Source organism: Kryptolebias marmoratus, linkage group LG20 (assembly GCF_001649575.2).
Source record: "Kryptolebias marmoratus isolate JLee-2015 linkage group LG20, ASM164957v2, whole genome shotgun sequence".
NCBI lineage: Eukaryota > Metazoa > Chordata > Actinopteri > Cyprinodontiformes > Rivulidae > Kryptolebias > Kryptolebias marmoratus.
The window spans coordinates 9,395,113-9,416,099 of NC_051449.1; the positions used below are offsets into that span (position 1 = coordinate 9,395,113).

At 38.5% G+C, this 20,987-nt stretch overlaps 1 protein-coding gene across 1 annotated transcript; it reads left to right on the forward strand.

Annotated features, from left to right (window-relative positions):
• The first annotated feature begins 90 nt into the window (after positions 1 to 90).
• Positions 91 to 18,038, forward strand: LOC108241667 (coiled-coil domain-containing protein 178). The gene is made up of 21 exons (XM_037981811.1): positions 91 to 228; positions 553 to 682; positions 3,571 to 3,680; positions 3,756 to 3,826; positions 3,911 to 3,990; positions 4,213 to 4,416; positions 4,541 to 4,761; positions 5,050 to 5,192; positions 5,833 to 5,986; positions 6,071 to 6,145; positions 6,284 to 6,420; positions 6,553 to 6,736; positions 6,846 to 6,908; positions 7,261 to 7,389; positions 7,529 to 7,642; positions 7,812 to 7,945; positions 8,149 to 8,308; positions 10,745 to 10,894; positions 14,306 to 14,440; positions 16,599 to 16,723; positions 17,834 to 18,038. The coding sequence occupies exons 2-21, from the start codon at positions 622 to 624 to the stop codon at positions 17,973 to 17,975; spliced, it is 2,592 nt and encodes an 863-aa protein (XP_037837739.1). The 5' UTR covers positions 91 to 228; positions 553 to 621; the 3' UTR covers positions 17,976 to 18,038.
• Positions 18,039 to 20,987: the final 2,949 nt, after the last annotated feature.

Consider the following 20,987-nt stretch of genomic DNA (forward strand, 5'->3'; position numbering starts at 1 on the left):
CCCCCCCCCCCCCCCCCCCCGCTGTTGCTTAGCAACCGCCACAGAAGATTGACAGAAACTTCAGCTGATTTGTTTGGAGAAAACTTTGATTAAAAAAAAAAAGAAGAAAGAAACAAATGATTATTATTGTTGTTGTTATTTACACGGCAGAGGGAGTGGTGTCCCACAGAGGAGGAACAGTTACTTATTTCAAGAACACAAGAGGCAGAAGGGGCAGCCAAAAGTTGAGTAAGCCGATACAGCGAGCCATTTTTCGCTTTCGCTTTCTCCCATGACAACGACCCCCCCAGCTCATTAATTTTGAATTAGCATAGTTAATTAAACGTTAACTTAACTTTAGCTAAGAGAGCTAACGTATCCGGAGATGAGTGAAGGGGTCATTTGTAAGTTTAGTTCGTGTTTACTAACTTTTCCCCCCTCCTGGATTTTAACGACGCATTTGGGAAAGAAGTGGTTATAGTTTGGAGATGACGTCATCATATTTTGTATTTGGTGCAACGCAGGTGTTTTTTTTTTTTTTTTTTTAATTCATTTCTGGTTGCTTCTCTCCAGGGCGTTTAGCATCCCTTTGGAGCTGCATTACAACCTAAATTAATGCCACCTGGATGAGTTGGAGCTGTCATGTCAGACTTTGAACCCCTCAGATTCGTCCCATCCAGGGAAGGACGAACACAACAACAAGGTGAGTTGTCACAATATTGCAGATGTTGCCACGGTAAAAAAACAAAATAAAACAAAACAAAGCGCTAATAAGGAGTACTGAGCATCGCCCATATCTAAAGGAAAAGTGTGGTTGTTTGTCTGGCCTGTTAGCAAAACATTTTACAAACCACTGGACAGATTTAAGTAAAGTAATCATTGGATATGCAGCTACAGCTGAATAACTTTTTGAGTCAACCCAATTCAACATAGCTGCTAAAGCTAATTGAATTTAAAACACACAAAAATGGCTAAAACTCAGTCAAATTTACAGATATTGAGCTAAAGTTTGACGTGATGGTCAACACATTATCTGAGAGCTCATACATCCTGCAAGATTTGGCAATGTTGCATGAGACCGTGCTCATCATTTACAAGGTTTGACCAAAACAGGTTCAACTTTGTCTCTTTTTATCTTAAAATGATCTGAGTTTAAAACTCTGTCATAAAAGGTGGTGGGCAATTTGATTTGGTTTGTTTTAAATAAGCCGACTTTCTTTTTCCATCCACTGTGGTTTATTTTGACTGAAAGGACATCTTAATGGACGGCATGTATTTTGACTGCAATGTCGATACAGTGGACATCAGAACTTGTCTTTTATAGTCCTAAGTTATCTGTCTTAAGGATGTTTTATACAAGGACATCTCTCTGTATGTGTAGTCCTCGCAAAAGAGGCCGAGTACACAAACTGTGTACTACATTATGGGAGCAAATCTTAGATATTCTTTTTATATTTGAAATTTTGTTCATTTTGTTCATCACATCAGGCCCACACACACGTTTATTTGTATACCTGGTCAAGATGGCAGCGTAGATACAATAAAAAAACAAAAAACTGTCTTAACTAAAACTACCTGAAGAAGAGATGTGTCTCATTTCGATTTTCTTGGGTAAATAAAGGCTAAATAAAAATGTGATGCTGCTGACTGATGCTGATGACATAAAATAAATGTCACTGATCTATCAGCAGCTGACTGGCACCTCAGACTCATGCAAACCTGCTTTGTGGCCGTAACAATCCTGCCTGTACGATCTGAAGCAAGCCCAGCCCTCCGCTGACATATTGTCACACCTTCCTGCCCCGCTCGGTTCTTTCAGCGTGTATTATTCATCCAAGCTGCTCAGCAGCAGATGTCTTCATTTTTTTTTTTTTTGTTGTTGTTGTTGTTTTCCCTTTAGTTCCTCCAACTCTGTTTTCGGTCTGAGTCAGCTAACACACCAGCCGCTCTGCCAATTAAGAGATCTTCATTGCAGAGTCACTGCCAAATGGGAAAGGCTGCGGAAGACGCCGTCTTGGAGACTTTAAGGCCAAACTCACAGATGACATGGAGATGCACTTGTTGCATGAACTGGACTTGACCCTCTTATTCAGGACCTATTCTGAAAGTGCATTATAAAGACTTTTACCCGAATCAAGCAGTGAAAATATAAGTCAACCATAGTTAGGGATCGTTGATGAATACATTTTCAATGTACTTCTAAGTGCATGAACGGATAAAAAGCCAAAATGAATTCCTTTTTGGTATGATTACCCTTCTCCATTAAAATAGCCAACTCATACTGTAATCACCTTGTGAAGGTAGTCTGCTGTTCTGAAGCTCAGTGACCTTATCAGAGTTTGCATTGAGGATTTTTAGGCTCTCCTCCTGTACATTACCTGCCAAACGTTCGGACCCAACTACTCCATCAAGCCTTTGACTAGTGCTGTCATCCCAAAGTGACTCAATGAGTTTTAGAGAAGTGGAAGGAAATGTTCTGACTTGTTCAAGTCAGACCCAGAACTAAAAGGATCAGTTTTGAGTCTGGCTGAGCATTTTGGGTTTCCGGAGTTTCAGAGTTCATTTCAAAAGAAACATATTGAAGCATTAGTGAAAACAGTGACACTTACAGTGATAAAAGATTCAGATTACTTTAAAGTAAAATCATATAATATAAAACCATATAAGAAAACATTGTATTGTTATATTCTGCCCTCTTGGCACACTTCATTATATCGACAACCTAACAAAACTCTTAACGTGATTTAAAAAAAAACATTAGCTTTTGTTGAAAGTCAACACTTCTTGTTAGTACTGTAGCTATTTTCTGCATTTTTATCTTCTTAAAATCTCATAAGGACATTTCAGTGCAACGCTGGCTGTTAGTGTTCTGATACGTGTGAAGAAGAGGCTAAATTTTGTTTCCCAGTTAAAACATACACACAGTAAGTCATTTAATTTGTTCTAGACCTTACGAATAACAAAGCTCTGCTATGCTTCTAAGTAGGGATATGTATTTAAAAAAAAGGCTTCTTCATATGCTGAACTTGTACTGTAATACTAATTTGAGATCAGGCCATTATTAAAATTTTAAAACTTTACTCAAAAGGGATGTGCATCAGTCAGTATCACTTCTATTAAATAAATCTTTCTAAAAAAAAATTTAAACAAACGATGTTCTCAAACGTTCACATTCAGCCTTGTGCTTTTCACCTTTTTTTCAGGCAGATGGCGTCCTTTCACCACCGACAAATCTCCCCCTGGGTTTGTCCTCAGATGCTCAAACAAAATTATTCTGTCCTTTCATTGTTGGCTTACAGTATTTTTGAGGCTGTGCCACCATCATTAGAGTGCAAATAGATAAAAAAAACAAACAACAAAGAAAAAGCTGTGACAAATACATTTCAGTAATTACTTTTCAAAATATTGTTAATAATGTTGAGTCTTTTCTCTTCTCTTTTTTATTAAAGAGGATAATGTTTATGACTAGGTTTTGCTGTGATGTCTCGATCATAGGGTTTTGTTTTTTCGCATCATGAACATAAAGAAAGTGACTGAATCAACGTTAGATTGACATATCTTTAATATTTTGTCTTTCTTATGATCAAGCAGACCTTCAGGCTGTCTGCTGTGGTTTGCTCAGCAGTCCCTCACCATGTGTCAACAGTGCTTTCTGCCATATCCAAGAGATGAAGAGGCTGGTGGGGAACTGGTGCCAACAGGTAAGCAAACAGCATACGATCAAATATGATGCTGTAAATCTGTAACATAAATATTTTGTTTTTTCTTTTCTCTAGCACCAGTTTGGAAGATATCATTCAGAGATCGATCAGGACAAACATTGCAGCAAAACGTTCAGGGGATTCATGTAAATGTTTTCATTACCTGCTTTCTTTTCAGCAGAAATTATAACGTTAACTTTTGTTTCATTTTTTTGTTTTGTTTTTTACAGATTTCACTCCAGGGACTCAGATTCTGACTCTGGGATGTCTACAGATTTGTATGTTGAAGGCGTAGCAATTAGTGCAAGAGGTAAACGCGGTACCATCGTGCTTCTACTTCCTGTGATGCTGCACAAAACGCCGAGCGTTTAGTGGGCCATGCCTCGATGAATCTCTACGTTTAGCCCTTCCCGGCTGCCATGTCTGAGCTAATTACCGATTGTGGAATATTTACCTTTGCTTTAATCTAAAATAACTTCATGAAGCTTAATTTAATTTGAGGTCAGATTCATCCAGTGTTTCCGTACTACAGACAGTTGTCAAAGATCCCCGCTGCAGAAGAAAGTGAACGATGTTCTTAGCGAGGTTATGCATCTGATTGAGCGTTTGGAGGCGGATCGACAGTACGCGGAGGAGGCTCTCCAGAAAGAGAAAAGAAAAAGGAAAACTTTGGAGAGCAAAGTTGACAGCATTGCACTGTGGAGGCAAACGGAGCACCCTGCTCTTGTTCAGAAAGGTCAGGAGCCGTGAGGACTCACATTCTCAGAGATCGATCCATCGGCTGTGAAGTAAAAGGATTCAGTTGTTTCCAAACCCAGTTAATAAACTTGTTATGCATTATTGATTACTGCTTTTACTAGAGCACGAGGCCTGCAGAAGAGACATCACAGAGTTGAGGTGGCAGCTGAAACGAGAAAGGGAGAAAGGCGACCAGGTCCAGGAGAAGGTGTCACATGCCGAGGCGTTGAACCAGCACCTACAGGAAAACATCAGCTTTGCCAGAGAACAGCTTCCCATTGTCAGAGAAAACCAGGACGTCCAGAAAGGCCTCATAAATCAGCTCCAGACAGCCCACGCTGAGGTGGGGCTTCGTTTGATTCATTTAGAATTTCAAACTCACAACATTATCACAGAATTATCCTTTTTTAGTTAGTTTTAGTTAGTTAGTTAGGCTTTTAAAATGTAAACCAGCTGTTACAGCTGACTTACTGATATGATATTCAGAATATTTAGAGCTTAAAGCCTTCACATCATTACTCAAATGATACTAAGGTAGCATATTTTTAAACATATATACATACCTTTATGAAATGTTTCATATGTAACTTTGCAAGAACACAGTAATCTCATTACGCCACGTTGTTTTTAGGCCGATGAAGTTTGCTCAAAAACAAAAAGTGACCTTCTCCTGGCTCAGGAGGAGTTAAAAGACATGGAGCTCGATGCCAAAAAGAAAAAGATATTATTGGACCGCGGGATGAGGGAGATAAAAAATCATCTGGCAGAGAAATTGTGAGTATATGATGGGGAAAACAATGGTCTCACCTGCTGTACCTTAAATGGTACAACAGAAATGTTGAGAGAGATTTTTTAAAACATTTTCTGCTAAACATTAGATGAGGTAGTTAAAAAGCAGTGAAATGCTGTTTTATTCTTACAGTTTCTTTTTTGGATTTTCTTTGAGAGTTTTTAGGAAAGTGTATTTTGTATTGTGAGAACTTTTGGTACTCATTAAAAAAAACAACTTTCAATGTAATTTTTTTCAACATATTAAACATTTTTTCTCATGTCAAAGTTGTTTACAGAGTTTTTATGTTTTAACTAGTCCAAGTGGAGCATTTTCTTTCTTTCTTTATTTTACAATGGAGATGTTATAGAGCTGTACTGTATCAAGATGTAAGCCAAGGTATTGACCTGCATGTAACCATAGCAACAATACTTCTTTATGATGAAGAGCAGGAAACACTTTACACTGCAACAGACCTAACCGTTTATTAAAATGATTACAAGTAGACTTTGAAAACTATTTGAATGCAAGAACCTTAATTTACAGAAATACTGGACTTTAAGCAATATTTGAAAGAAAATTATTCAATAAAAACAAGTTTGACCTCAGCCTCATTAAAAATGACTTTTTTTTTTGTTCTTCCAGGGCAAATTTAAACCAGTTGAAGATACTTGAGAGCGAGCTGCTTGCTGAGATAAACGATGCTAAAAAGACCATTGCTCTTACCGAGAAAAAGTGCTCAAACATAAGTCAGCGAATCCCCGAAATCGAGTGGCTTGAGAAAATCGGAAAAGACAAGGTAACCTACACTATACCCTATGTGGTTATAATTTTATTTTTTAAAAGGCAGATTTTATCACGATATTGTTTGTTTTTATTGCAGATTTTCCAACTGAATCTTCAAATTGAGGATGAAATGCAAAAGAATAGAAAACTAAAAGAAACACTGATCTCAGCTGCAAAAAACGCAAGTACTGACAAATACTTATTTACTGGACATCTTTTAAATTTGACCATGTATGTGTCTTGAGGGTTCATCCGGTGAAACATCTAATATAGATACAAGACTCAACGTTGTGTGTCATGTGATTCACAGAAACCTACTTGGGAAGGAGAAGTTTCCTGCATAGAGGCGCAGCTCCAAGCAAATCATGAAGCTTTTGCCGCTGTCCGTGAACACAATCTGGAGTGTAAACAGAAGGTAGAAGACTACAAGAAGAAAATCTCTGAGAGGTACAGTGTCAAAGCCAAATTAGTGCATGAATATGTATCATTCCCTATTAAGTGCTACCACTGCATGCACTGTGTAGTGAAGCACTTATGTGTGTTTATACCATATGTATGCTTTACTGTGTGATTGGTTAGCGAGAAAGCAGTGAAGCAGATGCGTGAGGAGAGGAAGCAGATGCTCCAGAAAATCACTGACAATGACGAGCAGTGGGAAAAGGCCAGGGAGGAAGTGACCCAAGTTGCATCCCAGCATAGTGTCACCCAGGCTAAGCTGGAAGAACAGGAGCAGCTCACCTTCATGGAAGAACAGAGGACCAGGGTCAGAGACAACATATGTCTGTTTTTTGTCTGTACTTCGCAGCTTATGGCATATAAAAGTTTCACTTGATTCTCCCAGTGATGCTCAGTGTTCTTTCCATGCTCTGCAGACAGAAATTGAAATTTTGAAGAAAGAGCTGACGGGTAAGATGACCGCCCTGGAAATGATAAAGGTAAATTTTGTGAGGTGGTTCAGATTCTTTGTCCTGATTGAGTATATTTTTCTCTGTTAAACTTAAAAAAAATGTGGATTGAATTGCATATTATTTGCTAAAGTACACATATATTACCATATCCCACAGATGTGGAAGACCAAACCACCAAGTTTAGTTGTTTGAAGAAAGTGAAATAAACAAAACAAAACAAAACAAAACAAAAAATAAAGCGAGATTGATTATTTTTTATTTAAGTTTAAATTAAAGTATATTTTTCCTTTATCTGGCTGTTTGCCCGTATTTTTTTAAACTGTTGTGTGCACTCAAAGCATAAACAAAATTGTTTACTTTCTTGTATGTTTCCAATCAGGCTCAGAGCACAACTGTTGAAAAAGAGCTAAGGAAACAGCAAAAGAGTTCAGAGCTAATCAACCAACAACTTCAGAAAGAATTTGAAGAATCGTATTCTGCAACAAAAGCTTTGGAGACAAAAGTTAAGGTACAGATAAGGCTAAAAACATAAATAATTTCAGTTTGAAAATGATTCTGCATCAAAATATAGCTTTCTACAAAAGTATTTCAACAATATAATTATTCAGTTTATGTTGCAGAAAGCATTTTTATATTTGTTTGTGCAGAAAATGAAGGAACTGACAGAAAATTTAGAAAAGCTCCAACATGAACACAAGGACACTTTAGTCAACCTGAAGAAGGAGAAAAAGCTCAAACGTGACCAACTGAAAGCTGCTCAGGTAAGAAGGAAAAGTTGCAGTAAACCGTTTTCTCTCAAGACAAAACAAGTTGCATGATATTCACTGCTGTTTATCATGACATTCATCTGTAGAACAATACTATTTTTTAGTCCAAAACATAGTTTACAAACTCCCCCTTTTTAGCATTCTTGCTTCTCTTTCTTTCCAGGACCTACACTGTTCCACTGTAAAGAGATATGACAGCACTCTGTGTAGGATCGCTGACCTAAAGAAAAAACTGGATGCCTCAGATGAAATGGACAGACATGTTGAAAGCATGCAGGATACAGTAACAAAACTTCAGTAAGTTACAGGAAGCGTTTGGTGTAAAAGCTTACAGTGGTACTGGAAATTTCTCATCCTTTTCTTATAAAACTCTAGCATTTTCCATCAAAAGTAATTAAACTATTTGAGACTGTTTTACCCCCCAGAATTACTTTTAAGAAGAATGGAAGTTAAAATAATTGAGCAGAATTGTACAAAATTCTCCGTTTGTCTTATTGCAGAGAAGATTTAAACGTGTTGGAGTTTAAAAACAAATCAGCTGCTCATGTAATGAGCACGTTGCAGTCTGATATTAATAACTGCCAACAACGAACACGGCGATTCATGCAGACATACACGCCTCATCTTCAACCAAGGAAAAAGAAAATGGAAGACACCAAGGTAAAATGTCACAATAACTGTCTGTAAATACATGACTTTTTTTTTTTTGAGTCAAATACTCCAAAATCAAAGAAGAGCTGTAAAAAAACAAAAAACAAAACACATCCCATTGTTTATTTGTTTTTGGATTAGTGTCAGCACATTGCTTGTTACAATACGTCCCTTAAGATACGGAGAAAAAAGCAGCGTGCAATTAAAATTACAAGCCATGGTCAATCTCGTTTAAGTGCTTTTGCCACAAATGACAACTCGCTGCTGTTGTAGTCTTTTTGTCTGGATGAATTTGATGATGCATGCCGTGGTGAGATGCTGTGCCTCTTTTTGTTACCTGTAGGCCAACAATTTTAATAGCAAATTTATTGTAATCATACAGTTTACTGAAATGAGCACATCGTCTTGACTTTTCCTTATTTATAGCGTGGAGTAGGCTCCTTGAAACAGGAATCTGCTCTGCAAGAAGAAGGCTATGCATTTGAACAGTCTTTTGTAAGAGAAACCCCTATTTATTGTAAGGTTTTCATCTGCAGGATTATCAGCCCCAGCCAGAGCCTCTTTGCTGATGGGGGTTTCACATGGCTTATCTAATGTGAAATCGCCATGTGGTATATAGTTTCATTAAACGGTGATCAAGAATGCATTAGTTCAAAACAAGAAAAGGCAATGGAGCTTAAGCCGCCATGCATCCAAGTGCAGCAACTTTAAAGAAGTTGTTGGCGTGAGACAATTTAAGAATTAGAAGTCTTCCTCATAGACACAACTCCCATTAGCCAGATAAAAGTTAGTCATGCAAAAAAGAGTTTAGTCTTTTTCACTCGAAGAAATAAGATGATACAACAACAATACTCCTCACTAAATAAAAAAAGATCTGAGAGAGTCTAAGGCTCTAAGGAAATGGGTCACTTTAATCACTGAGACCAATATAAAGCACACATAATGTCTATATTAGCATAACATAATAAGAAGAGCGTGCATTCGGAAATCACAGTGCATGAAGCAGAATGATTAGACACCTTCAAATATGAAAAATCTAATAAATATGCTGACCACAGCTCCTCTGTTTTACACAAACTGTCACAGCTTCTGTTGGAAGTTTATTTGTGGGGATTTTTGGCTTTTATTTTGCATTTTATTGTTTCACAACCAATGCCAAATACATCCAGGTAAAAGAAGTTGGATTTCTGGGGGATCACCTTATCTTTTTTTTTCAGGCCATTAATATGTGAAAAGATTTTCAGCATGCAAGCATGCACACATGTTTTGATTTGATCAGGCCTTGTCGTTTGGCGAGGACAAAGTAAACAATGCAAACTGCCGACGCTATCAGTTTCTTATGGGCAATGAAGTGTAATTTGTTCCATTTACACTTCACAACAGCATCAGATGGGCTTTGTCAGTGCTGCATGGAGTAATTAAACCTGAAATCAATAGCAGGCATTTGTCATGTTTACAGCCCCTCTTTCTGCTGGGTTAAACTCATCACTTTAGTGCTGTTCTGTTTTACTGCAGAGACACACTTCATTATGTCTGCAGGTACAGTTGAGATATTCACACATCCCCCTTATCCAGAACTCAGGAAACACCATTCAGATGAAAAAGGGTGTCACACCCGCTGTGATTTATTTGCTTGATTTTAACAGAAAAGTGTCCATTGTTGTCTATGCATGTTCCCTTGTTTAAAAGCACAGCCACAGATGCATGTATCCCAGATGCAGCAGGTCAGCATTATACCACAAAGGTCTCATTTTGGTGTTTCTGTACAGTTTAAACTGACTGATCATTATCTATTTTCATACACTGTATCAGTTTTTTTTCCTGGATATCTGTATAACGCTAGCTGTACATTTTGTCGACATTGATCGGTTTGATCATTCATAATATAGTTTACATGTTTATTGATAATCATGCCAACTCAGCCATTGTCCTTCAGCTATTTGATTATTGGCCTTCTACGCACATTGTGGGTTGGTACAGCATTAACAAAACCAGTAAGTTTGTTTTAGCTCAAATTTTAAATGAAAAAAAAACATTGAAACCCCTGGTTTCAGCCTATCTAGTCTCTTTTGGTTTATCTTTGTTAAAATAGTTTGGCTTGCTTTACTTAAAAAGTCAACACTGATTTCTGTTCAGTACTTTAAATCACATTAAGTACTTTCATACAGTGACAGATCTGGATTAAATATATCTAAGTCATTGTCATGGTAGTTTCAATCTTTTCTGTGTTTCTGTCATGACCTACAGTACCTTTGTTCACTCACAGCAGTCTGCTAATTTTTGTAATTTAAAACAGCCGAATTGCTGCATAGAAACTGAAAATATAAAGTTGATATGTCACAGTAACACACTATAACACAAGCTGGATGTTTTTTGTTTTTTTTTTCACTGTAAACATGCTGCTTACTTTTAAAAGTTAACACAAATCTGTCTTCTCCTCTGTAGGAAGCACTAAAAAACGCATTGGCCGAGAACAAACAGTTAGCAAGGGACTATGAAGGTCTTCAGAAGACCCTCCTGGAAGCCAGAAAGGAGGCGGTGTCTGCACTGACCAAGAAAAACCGTACGCACAAAACGTATCATTATTACACAGAGGTACATTCAATGATTCGGTAAAACGTAGTTTCTCTCTGCTCGTTTTCTTCTTTGTAATTATGTTTCATGACTCATGTCGTTTATTCTCGTCATATTCCCCCTCGTGATCTTTTGTTTTTGCCTGTTTTAACATGGAGGAACTTAAAGATTTTTTTTACATCCAGTGAGAAGGTTTCTGCAGCAATCTAAAAATGATTAGGTATTTGAGAGGAGGATGATGATGGATGTGACATAATGTAATGATAGCTGTGTATCTTTCCCACCAAGCGTAATAAAGCAAGAAGCTGTTGGTAAATACTTTTACTTTTTCCTGTTTAAAGCTTCATGAGGTGGTCAAAGGTAAAACGTTTTATTATTGTTGCATTTCAAATTTGCCCCTGCTCACTGCATCGACTGGTACGAGATCAACAGAAAACACAGGTTCTGATCAGACAGTGAATTTGCTCTCAGAACCAAAATAGCACAAAACTACACTTGACTAGTGAAGACACACACCTCGGCAGCATTTTACTTTTTAATCTTCATAGTTTTCGACACTTTTTAACTGGAATAGAATTACACATGACAACCATAACACCAGGAAGAAGACACACTGTTCCTGCAATGAAAAACACATATTATTTGTTCCAAAAATGACTAATACCTTTACTTGAGCAATTCCTCATCTAACTGCATGAATGTTATCAAGTGAAAAATGCATGCAAAAATAAAATCCTGTGGACAGGATTTTCCACGCTCATGATCAAAGCCTGATTTTCTTTTACTCCGGATTCAGCCTTCGAAGCATTTTTGTTTGTTTCAACTCTACACTTGTACCACTGCAGCCTGTCAGCTTGCATTTTATGCCTGATTCTAGTTTTATAACGAGCTTGTGATCAACAATGTATGGGACATATATGTTGACCATTTAAATTTGATTGATAAACAAGCATTCATGTACACTTCTTTTCTGTTTTTATATATCCACTTATCCTAATGAAGTCTGCATATTATAGTCCAGTTGGTACATAAATTGCTCAGTTTGATTGCCTTTAAGGGCTTTAATTACAAACTTAAACAGTGTAAATACATTTAATATCGTCAGGTTTGTTGGAGGGATTATGCATATATGTGAGGAATCTTATACTAGTCACTTGTGTTTCTGAATAGCACACAATCTTTTGTGTTTTATTCAATAAAATCCGTCTCTTAGGTTTCAAAAGATGAAACACAATGTTTATGGATATCATACGTGAAACAGAACTACTGCAGTTTAAACTTTAAGGTGCAGCTACTGTACAACTTAAAATACTCTGATTATATTTTACACAAAGTAAATGATCTTTTAGAAGCTTTTTCAGTCTTTACATGTTATGTTGAAATGCATTTGATTCATTTACTGTTACATTAGCCATATTATCAAACTGAAAGGAATAATTCTGATTCTACTGAATCTATTGACTGAAAGGTTACCAACTACAGACTCAGAAAAGCATTCAGCGGTGGACTGATATTAGGCTGCACAGGACTTGATGCACATTTCAGGCACATTAGTTTGTCCACTTTATAAAATCTGATACACTGCCATTTGGAGAATGATATTCATTTTATAAGCTTTTTATTAGTAGGTACTTTATGAACAAAGGATTTAGCCACAAGATATAATTTCTTATATGATGAACTGCACTGTATCAAATTCTTAGTTTGTCTCTGCCCACTATATCTTATAAATGTTACTCACACATCAGGGTCAGTAATGATAATTCATTAGTTAAACAAAGAGCTAATAGATTAATTCCCAAAGGGCCAGGTAATTGCAAAAACCTTTTTTGTTTGTGTATTTTTAAGGACTTGTAATAAAAGAAGAGCGTGGCACGGTGGTGAAGTGGTTGGAGCTGTCGGCTCACAGCTAAAAGGTCTCGGGTTTGAAACTCAGCTGAGACCTTCCTACATAGAGTTTTTATGTTCTCCCTGTTTGTACTCCGGTTTCCTCCCACAGACCAAAAATAATTGGTCATTCTAAATTGTCACTAGGTGTGAGTGAGATCAGGAGTGGTTGTCCGTCTCATTTGGCCTCTGTAATAGACCTGCGTACATCCTGTCCAGGTTGTACCCCGCTTCTCGCCCAGTGACCGCTGGAGATAGGCACCACAACCCTGCATGGAAAAGGGGGAAAAGAAAATGGACGTAATAGGAACCTCAATACATTGTTTATCACACAGACGCACAGATTAAACTGTGTGACAACATAAGTCCTGAATTTAATTGTCACTCATAATAAAAACAACCCCAACACTGAACAGGAGTTTTAATAGAAAGCATCCAGTTCCAATAAAGTCACAAAGTAATATACTCTACAGTATTTTGCTTCAAATAAATGCAGATTTAAGCTGCATGTGTGTCAGAACCAGATAATTTAACTTTGTTCTGTCCAGTCACTTGATTTACAAAACATAAACTCTTACAGACAAGCTCCCACACCCCTCACACACACACACACACACATAATAAAATGCATCTTTTGAATTAATTGACCAAACACGACACACTTCAATGCAAAGCTGTTTTTAAATGCTTTCATACATTTAAATGTATATAAAGAAAAAGGTTTTAAGTTAATGCATTTAAATTCACAAGATAAATTCCAGATGTTATTTGTAAAAGAAATCACACATGTTTAATTTATATTTAGTAATAATCTGACTTAATTTGTCTGTGTTTACCTCTTGTTAGAACCCTTTAGAACAGACTGTACATGTTAACATTGTTCTGTTTATGTGGAAGCTCTTAGGTTTTAACAGGGTGCACCATAAAGACCATTCGTGTTATTGTCTTTCCTTCAGGAGCTGATGACTGAGCTAATACGCTTTAGTTTTTTAATGCACTGGGGAACACATTGCCAAGCAATGATAAGCTTTGTAGGAAGAGTGGAGAGATGGAGGGAGAAGAAAAGCAACGGCATCTATCAGAATTTAAACCTCTTTGCTTGAAACTGTGTTCAAATAATAAAGCAAGCAGCATGTCTTTCCAAGAGACTAGGAATAATTTCTGGTTTCTGTGGGGGGTTCATGACTTTGTGTGTATGTGTAAAATATGTCTTGAGGGGATTGGTATAAAGTTAAACTGGGTGAAGTAGAAATATTTTACTCATCAGCTTTGCAGTCACAGAGTTTGCCTCGGCTAGAACAAAACTGCTGAAGCATTTAGAGAAAATTAACCCCCCATCCTGGCAGCCAGATGTGACTGGATTCTGATGAGTGCACACGAGTGGGCAGAGAAACCAAGAGACTGTGAAATTCCTGTCAGGCCCGTGTACTGCAGAATGGGCTATTGACTGCTTTCTCTATTCCCCTCCATCATTCTTCTTGAACACTGCCATTAATTTCCTCTCCTGCCTTACCAATTCCTTTTTTCTGCCTTCTCTCCCCCCAGCTCTCTTTGTTCCAGAAGAGGATGCACAAAGCTTTGGTAAAATACTTAGAACAACGCAACCTGTACAGCCTGGCTGAACTGGACCAGTGCCAGGCTCTTGCCCAAGAAACCGCCCAGAAAATAAAAACAGCCCAGGTATTTGTGCATATACATGTATAACCGACTGGAAAGCTGCATCAACGCCACCATTCATTTAAATAGCAAATCCCCTTATTCAACTTTCATCCCAGTGTAGGTATTCTAGCAGATGGTACCATATTCTTTTCCATACTACAGTAACTCCATGTTATGCTCAGCATTGTTTGAGCCTCATCCAACTAGTCAGTTATCTTGTGTCTTCTTTGCCAAGCAAGAGCAGCCAGGCAAACATCCACCATGGTGTCACGCCTCACTGCTGTGGTGGAGTTAAAAACACCACCTTTACATTAAAGTCTAGATGTTCATCAAATCACAGACTAATATGATGGATTATATGTGCACCAGATTGCTTATTGAGTGACTTTGTGTCTGAGGCTGGGTCTCTAAGTAATTTGATATACACAAATCACATCTGGCAACAATGCATTTGGTCTGGTTTTGTTTGTCAGTGGTATTTTTTGATGATCAAGGCACATGGAGGATATCCATGCCTTAAAACGATCTCTTCATCGTGAATAGAACAACTTTCTGTCTGTTTTCCACAAGAGTAGGAGCATATTCTGCAAGGTTGAAAAGTAAGGCTCTTCAATTAGAGGATAATCGGTGTCTAATCTGTGCTGTGATGTGCGATGAGGTCAAAGCGGACAGAGGGACAGTGATGAATCTTTATGAAATGTCCTGAGCCAGGTGGCATGCAACCGTATCCTGAACCATTTCCTCTTTTTACTTCATCTTTATCTTAACAGTCACATATCCCAGATCTGCAAGTAGCAATGTTTATCAGATGCAGATATTTTAATGTCTGTTTTGATGCAGCTAATGAAAATACTATAGAGATGCTTCCTCCTCAGCTCCTTCTCGTCCAACTCCTGGCATGTTTTTTGACGGGTTTGGTCCAGACATTACAGGGAGCAGCCATTTCTCAGCAGCCCAGCCTCAAAAGGCCCCAGCAGATCACTGCTCAAGGCAGGGAGTAGTGGGGCACAGGGGGAGGAGCTATCAGAGAGCTGCAGAGTGTGAAGGACAAAAGAGCTGGTGTATTCAAGCGCACCGCACCGTCACCCGTCACAGCTCAGCACAGGTTCCATCAGAGCAGGCAGCACTCACTTTAAACAGGCTCCTCGAGACGAGTGCAGGACAGGATCTATCCTCCAAAATATACTCATGGAGAAATAACCCTTTTAGGTTAAAGAGAAAAAAAACCCTTTAGAAGTTTATGAACAGGCATAAATGCACACACTGCACAACTTCCTAAATATTAAGACCTTGACACTGAGCTTAAGATTGATGTTCTGCCTCGGAAGTAAGTAGTGAATGCAATGAGTAAAAAATGAGGGGCAAAACTGAACGCAAAGACTTTAAGAACAGTCACATGAAACAGATTATCAATATCAGTTTCCTGTTTATAAGAAAGAAATAAAGAACTCGATGAAACTGATGCTGACTGTAACTGCAGCTAAACCAGGCTGAGTCCTGATGAGGCCTATACTAATCCATCATGTCCACTTAACCCCACAAGCAGAACACAAGAAAGGTCAAGTTAGCACTTACAGACGCCAAACAGCAGTTTTCTCAAAACTAGCTTAAGGGAAGGAGGGCTGGGGAACCCAAGGGTGGGGGGTAGGAGTGGAGGGGTGGCGGGCTGTCATCCTGTTACACTCCTGCCAGAACTGGCAGTTCAGCTTTGTGTTCTGCGCGTTTACACTAGGGATGGCATAATTGACAATGGCTAACAGCAGAGAGCAGTGCCGAGCCTTGTTGAATGGCCAGTAATGATTGGAGCAGACGCCCACTGCCCCAGTCCCGGGGGACAGTAATCCAAGATCCTGTTTCTGATATAATTGTTAGTCAGAGAATTTCTGCATGGCCAGGCTGGTTCAGATTCCCAAGCTGGTTGACACTGCCAGGCAGTTTAATAGAAAAACTGGATGCTGAGGTTTTTAAAACAGAGGAGCACTGAACCTGGACGTAGTTCACCAGGAGTGTTGTTCTGCTTCCATACGAAAATAAGAACTTGGTGGCAAATTTACTCTCACGCCGGCAGACACATCAGCTGTGTGTGGGATGCACATGCTGTAAATTGAAGATTTGATATTTGTAACTTTATACAAATAAGCCTGTTCTCATTTATTCTGCTTGTCTCTTGTTCAAACAGGATGGGGTGTCAGAGGAGGTTCAGCTCATCTCAGTATTCCTAGAATCCCTGGGAGATGGTTCGACCACCACAGATGATACTCACGAGAACAAACAGGCCGGTCCAGATGCTGTTGGATTGAAAGGGTAGATGCCTTCAGTTCAAACTGCAGTGTAATTGGACATTCACCTGTACCAGACAACTTACTTATCCTAGCATGCTTCACTATCCCCCCCTCTTTTTACTTGCAGCAAATCCATAACAATGAAACAGGTGACTTTCATGCTGCTGTCAGGACTGATCTAATTTTAGCTGGGTGAATGATTGCAATTGGCTTTGCCTCATCAGATAATTAATCTATGTCACCATTAATTGGAAAAGAGAATAATTACAGGCAGTGTTGACAGAAATTCTACGCTTCTCCAGATTCCAAGATCTAATTACAACTAGTGAAACCCCGTGACCTTAACTAGCACTTAGTACACCTTGGTCACTTTGACCATGCCCATGTGGAGAACAGTGTTTTAGGAGAGAGCCCTGTTTTTGTTATGGCGCCCCTCACTCCTCCATCGTCTTCGCTCTCTGAAAGCTGTCTCCCTCAATCACTTTTCAATATTCAATCTTAATTTTGTGGAAGTTTAGCATTTTCAATGAGCTGGAGATGAATGATTAATGAATAAATTTAAATGCTTCATTTTGTCCATGGATCATTAGTTAAGTCCTTTGTGGGAAGGACCTGAGAAAGGAGTGAAAATTATTGAGACATTAGCCTGGAGCAATCCAGGGGTAAATAGTGTGCACAAAAGGATGTTGTGTGCGCACTATCCACTGGTTTTCTAAAGAACCCTGGGGAAACTCTGTTTTCAATTTAGAATCTTAACCGAATCACATTTAGTTCTTGTAGAAAATTGATTTTTTTTTTGTTTCATAGTATTTAAACAGTGTCATACCAATGATGATACACAACACATTGTCTGCTCCATACGGGCTTAAAAATGACATGTAAAACATAGATGAACAAGCACCGCAAACAGTAGCGCAACTATTAAATACTATACGTCTAAAAATTTGAATATGTAAATAACATTGTTCATATTTTCACTGAGGAAGTGCAGGTTTTGTGAAAATCTTTGCAATTTTATTAGCACCAGTATTACTGACTCCAATTAAACATTTTAGAAGTTCTATTAGTCATCCTCTACTTTCGTCTGTGTTGATAAAGACGCTGTTCTGTTTTTTTTGTTTTGTTTTGCCAGATGTCTTCCTCTACTTGTGGGGACAGAAGGGGGCAGTATGTACACAACAACACTGGAAAGATGGGACTGCAACTTGATCTGGTCTATGATGATAAAACTGACCATAATATTCATTTTTAAATTAAAATTTAACATCATTTGATGACTGAAAAAATTAAAAAAATTAACATTTCCAAAAACAAGTCTATTTTGAGGGTTTTAGAAAATTTCAACATTTTCTGCGCCGTTTATTTAACTTAAAAACATACTACTGTATGTATTGCTTTTAGCATTTTAATGCTAGTGTTGTGGACTGCTTGCAGATCCCCAAAAGCACCTTAAAAAGAAAAATGTTCAGTCCATCTCATATTCCTCATATCCTCTGCTGACTATATTGCAATATCTTAAATGAAAGTGCTTCTGCAACACATTTATCTGCTCACCATGCGTCTAATCAATCCTCTAAATAAATGAAAGTGAGCCACAACTGGATGTCATCACATTTATCTGCAGGCGTGCCTCAAAGTGCACACACCTAAATGCTGCTACTCTAAACAGGGCTGACTGTGGAAGTACTAATGAGGAGCGCTTGACAGCTGAGATGTATTTTCTTCCATATTTGATGCTTGTTTCAGTATGTTGGGGATAAAATTTACAGCAAAATCCTCGTTTTGCCTTTGCACTCTGCAAAGATCAAAGCCGAGATAGGAGATTTTTGTAGCTTTGTATAAAAGGCATATTTTGCAAGAGACATGTTGTGAAAATCTGATTTACTGGCAGGATGATTCTCAATTTCAGCCCGGCGCCACCATGCAGACGATGGGTCCGTTTCATGTGGATTCACCTCAGTAATCACTTTCGATCACTGAAGTGAAGCCGAGCGAATCAGAGCAACGTTCTGTCTTCTCTAGCTAAACAAAAATTCTGCTTTAAAACTGGGGGAAATGGAGGTGTCCTCTCAAAGCGTCCTGCCTTTTGTTCATGAGAAAGTGCAGAGTTGAACCATGGAGCCGATGGAGTCAAGGAAAGAATTTGAGTTGAGAGAGGAGCTATTGTGTCTAAAATATCAATGAGGGAGATGCTGCCAAGTTTTGGAGCACACAAAAGGGAACAGGGTTTCTGTTAACACATGTGCCGTTTTGCACACGGCTTCATATAGTTGCTTTCTGTTTCTTTTAAATTAGAAAAAAAAAATCATTTCAAAGTTCCTAATGCATGCATCAGTACAGTATTTATGTATCAAAGTGGGATTTGTGGAGCGTGTTTTTGCAAACTTTACCTAACTGCAGCATCTGTCAGTCAGTCACACTACACACTTTAACAATACACTGGAACTGGTTGTTTGCCCAGGTGAAGTCTTTCATGTTGAGCTCAGCAGAAAACATGACAAACAAATTCATCAGCACAACAATACGTGGTCCCCGTGTTTCCACACCCGTTTGATTTCAAAGATATTTATCTTAAGAGGATAATAATTTGTGAAAGTCTCTGACATTTGTGGCTAGCTAGCATGATAATAAATCTGTGGCTTGGAACATTTTTTAGTTAATTAGAGTCAATCAATCCAAACTTTGCTCACTTACCGGTGTGAAACCAGAGTATAATGAGCAGAAATCAGCATGGTGATTGGAAAACACAAATTACAGCTGTTAAAGAGAAACTCATCCACTTTTCTTCTGTTGATGCCAATGCCTGCTGCGAGGGTTTAAAATTAGCAAGGCATTCCTTTAATGGATGTTGTGGGAATGTGCTCCCCTATAATTAAAAAAAAAAGCCTTTTAATATCCTTATAGACTAAAATCAGAAGGGTTAGTATGATTGCATGACAGCTCTTACTGGAAACACTGGTCAGCTGTTACTATGTAATATTTCTGTTGTATTTGTTTACTTGTTTTCTAGTTTACACAATACTTACATGATAGATTAGTAAAATTTTTCCAGTTTATTCATACTATGAGCAAATGAAGTAAGACAACATAATGATGTGTGACCATACAGTACCAGTGAGGTGGTCAGCACCGCTGCATCAGTAAAATCATGTGGCATGTTAATGAACTTCCTTGATATATGAGGCAGCCTTTGCTGTTAAAGGATGTGTATATCTCAGTGGTAAGGGCTACATTCATATATTCTTGACATATACCTTGCACCTTACATCCATGGTGTAATGATGTGAATAATGACCTTGTGATGTTAACCGCTCCATACAACAGGATCTTTATCTGATCTGGGCTCCCAGACAGCAGAATGACACAACCTGGCTTCTGATGACCACATATATATATATATATATATATATATATATATATATATATATATATATATATATACAAATACAACCTCATTGCCGGGTGTAATTTCCTCTCAAGAACTCTTGGAAAAGGGAGAGCTTATGTTGTCGAGCTTCTGTCGTCAAGGCTGGTAACAGCAGCTTGCTATTGTATTAATTATTGTCAGGGAATCCAAGGGGTGTAGATAATACAGAATGCACTGGTTGGTCCCATTTGTTTCACTTGTCAGTGGAGTGAATAATTGGGAGTGCTGACCATATTAGACACAGAGAATTTTCGAAAAGATATGACTCAAACAGTTGCAACACAAAAAGTGCGGCTCGGAAATTAAAAAGCTTAATGTCTGAGAATTTTAAATCAGTATGGAATGATTTTTTGGGCTTCTCGCTGCCAAAGGAATTCACTGAAGTTTAACTCTCGAAAGTAACATTCACTCTGGTTCACAATAAAACCTACTGTACATGCTTGATGTATTCATAGTACCTTCCAATAAAATATTTTGCATTCTGACTTGAGTTTTTAAAGGGTTTGAGAACACGGATACCACTTTTCGTAGAAAGGGGTTTGCTAATACAATGGGGCTCATCTTGCAATTCTCCCAAGGAATAACTATCAGTCCTGCTACAGCAGCTTCAGCGTCCCTTGGTGACCGCGCCACTGAGCCCGTGCTCGCTCCATTGCACCCCACTCCACGCCTGCTGCCACCCTGAAGGTAGATGCATCACGCTGGGGAGACTGCGCAACAGCATCCCCTCTTCTCCCTCAAGCCTACAAACCTACAGCATGGCACGGTGGCCTCCTGCGGCCCCTCCAAAACTTTCAGCTATTTCCTGCAGCCCCGGTCCCCCCATCACAGCCGAGACTCTCCCTCAGGTGAGTCCCCA